Source organism: Seriola lalandi, unplaced genomic scaffold (genome assembly GCF_002814215.2).
Source record: "Seriola lalandi dorsalis isolate HSWRI2012SDOR001 ecotype SW California unplaced genomic scaffold, Sedor1 jcf7180002053799, whole genome shotgun sequence".
Classification (NCBI taxonomy): domain Eukaryota; kingdom Metazoa; phylum Chordata; class Actinopteri; order Carangiformes; family Carangidae; genus Seriola; species Seriola lalandi.
This window is the reverse complement of record NW_019524352.1, coordinates 2,830-4,822: the sequence shown is the minus strand read 5'-3', so window position 1 is coordinate 4,822 and position 1,993 is coordinate 2,830. Positions and strand designations below refer to the sequence as shown.

General features: G+C 48.5%; 1 protein-coding gene across 1 annotated transcript in view; it reads right to left on the bottom strand.

Moving 5' to 3' along the window:
- Positions 1 to 1,018, bottom strand: part of LOC111651824 (tripartite motif-containing protein 16-like) — a 4,425-nt gene extending 3,407 nt beyond the window's left edge. Inside the window, exon 1 of the mRNA XM_023401878.2 lies at positions 5 to 1,018. Coding sequence (XP_023257646.2) covers positions 5 to 1,006 — 1,002 coding nt within the window. The 5' untranslated portion in view covers positions 1,007 to 1,018. The remainder of the gene's footprint in view (positions 1 to 4) is intronic.
- Between the last annotated feature and the right edge of the window lie 975 nt (positions 1,019 to 1,993).

Below are 1,993 nucleotides of genomic sequence, written 5' to 3'. Positions count from 1 at the left end.
AGACACAACAACTGGGATTAAATCTCTCTGGGTTGTCTGGGAGATTCTTCTTCTCGTCACCATGATGTGCTTGTTTGCCGTCATCAGACAGGACGAGAGCAGGATGTGCCGTATCAGGATCCAACGCCACGTCCACTGCGAACTGCCGGACCCTCTTTAGCTCGACCTTGTGGCGCAACTTCTTAATCTCTTTGCCAAGCGTCTCTTCCAGTTGATCCACAGCTGTGCTCACAGTCCCCTCGTATGAGTGTGGATCGATGCTGATCTCTGTCCGGTCGTTGGTGGGCGGAGCAGCGTTCAGGGTCGAGAAGGTGCGGAGGAAGTGGAGGTGGTCTTCAGAGCGCGAGAGCCGATCTACCTCAGCGCGCCTCCTCGTCAGCTCGGAGATCTCCTGCTCCAGCTCTCGGATGACACCTTTGGCCTGTTCCTCCTTCGCTCTCTTCTTCTCTTTGATCGTCCCGATGAACTCGGCCTTGGCCCGTTCCACAGACTGAGTCAGAGCGGCGAAGACCTGAACACCGTCTGCCGTCTCTCTGTCTGCGGCTTCCCTGCTGAGCTTTACCGAGTGTTCGACCTCCTGAACCTTTAGTCGTCTCTCCTGGATCATTCGGTCGGTTTCAGCCTCTGTCTTCCGCAGCTCTGCCTTCTTTGTCTCAAACTCTTTCTTCATCGGAATGACTTCATGCAGCTTGTGGTCTAAAACAGGGCATAGCATGCACACGCAGGTCTGGTCAGTCTTGCAGAAGAGCTCCAGAGGTTTATCATGTATCGTACACATCCTGCCCTCCATGTTCTCCACGGGGTCAATTAGCTGATGTCTTTGCAGGCGCGACGCTGTCAGATGAGGCTTCAGGTGAGTCTCACAGTAGGAGACCAGGCAAACCAGGCAGGACTTCCAAGCTTTCATTTTAGTCTCAGTGCAGATGTCACAGGGAACCTCTCCTGGTTTAGATACTTGTTGGTCTGAGCTGCTCCTTCCCACCGACTGTCTGAACTGAGCGGCCATCTCAGATATAAAAGTATTCTTTCCTCATTCCTCAGTGTTCCTCCTCTCCTCCGGCTCAGATCTACATTGATAAGACCCAATCAGAAAGTGAACGTGGGCGTCTGCGCGTCATCGTTTTCAAAAGTCTCCGTTTCTGATCGTCCCTGAGACTAAAATGCAACTCTGAAGTTTTCAAACTAAAAAAATAAGGATCTTGAAAAGTCTCATTTTATCAGTGTGGATGTAGCCGAAGATTTTGTACTCAGTTTATTGCTAATTAGCAAACGTTAGCATGATAGCATTGCCACGTTAGCATTGTCATTGTGAGCGTGTTGCGCACCGCTACACCTGAGTACAGCTTTACGGTGGACGTGTTGGTGAGTGTACGCAAAGTGAACATCATCACACAGTCACACTAAGTACCAATGTGAAACGGGGTCATAGTAAAGGAGTGTTAAGGCCACAAACATCCCACCTCCCTCCCCACACCCAGAGTGAGCGGACACACACACACACACACACACACACACACACGAGTCCATCCATCACACTCACACACACCTCGCTCTAGTCATTCTGGATTGTCGGTCTCATTGAGGAATGAAATTAATAACCTCCCTGTGTGTGTGTGTGTGTGTGTGTGTGTGTGTGTTGACCCACATTTCTTAATGACTTCTCTAATATGTTGTGAATTTATAACGACATCGACACCTCTAATATATTCTTAATGACCTTTGTAATGTATTTTCTGTATGTGTGTGTGTGTGTGTGATAAGTTTTAAATGGATGAGCTCCTTCAGACTGCACTTGTACCGTAGGCTAGTGGCTATCGAACCGCTACGCTAGCTGACACACATCAGCGCTAATGAGAGAGGGTGAGAGAAGGAGAGAGAAAAATCACAATATTTATTTTTTCTGATGGTTTGTTTGGCCTCTTTTTTATTTAAGTGTAGTCCCCTGAATATTTTACTCTTCGCTTTCACTGTGGATACCGAAGACTAATAGTGC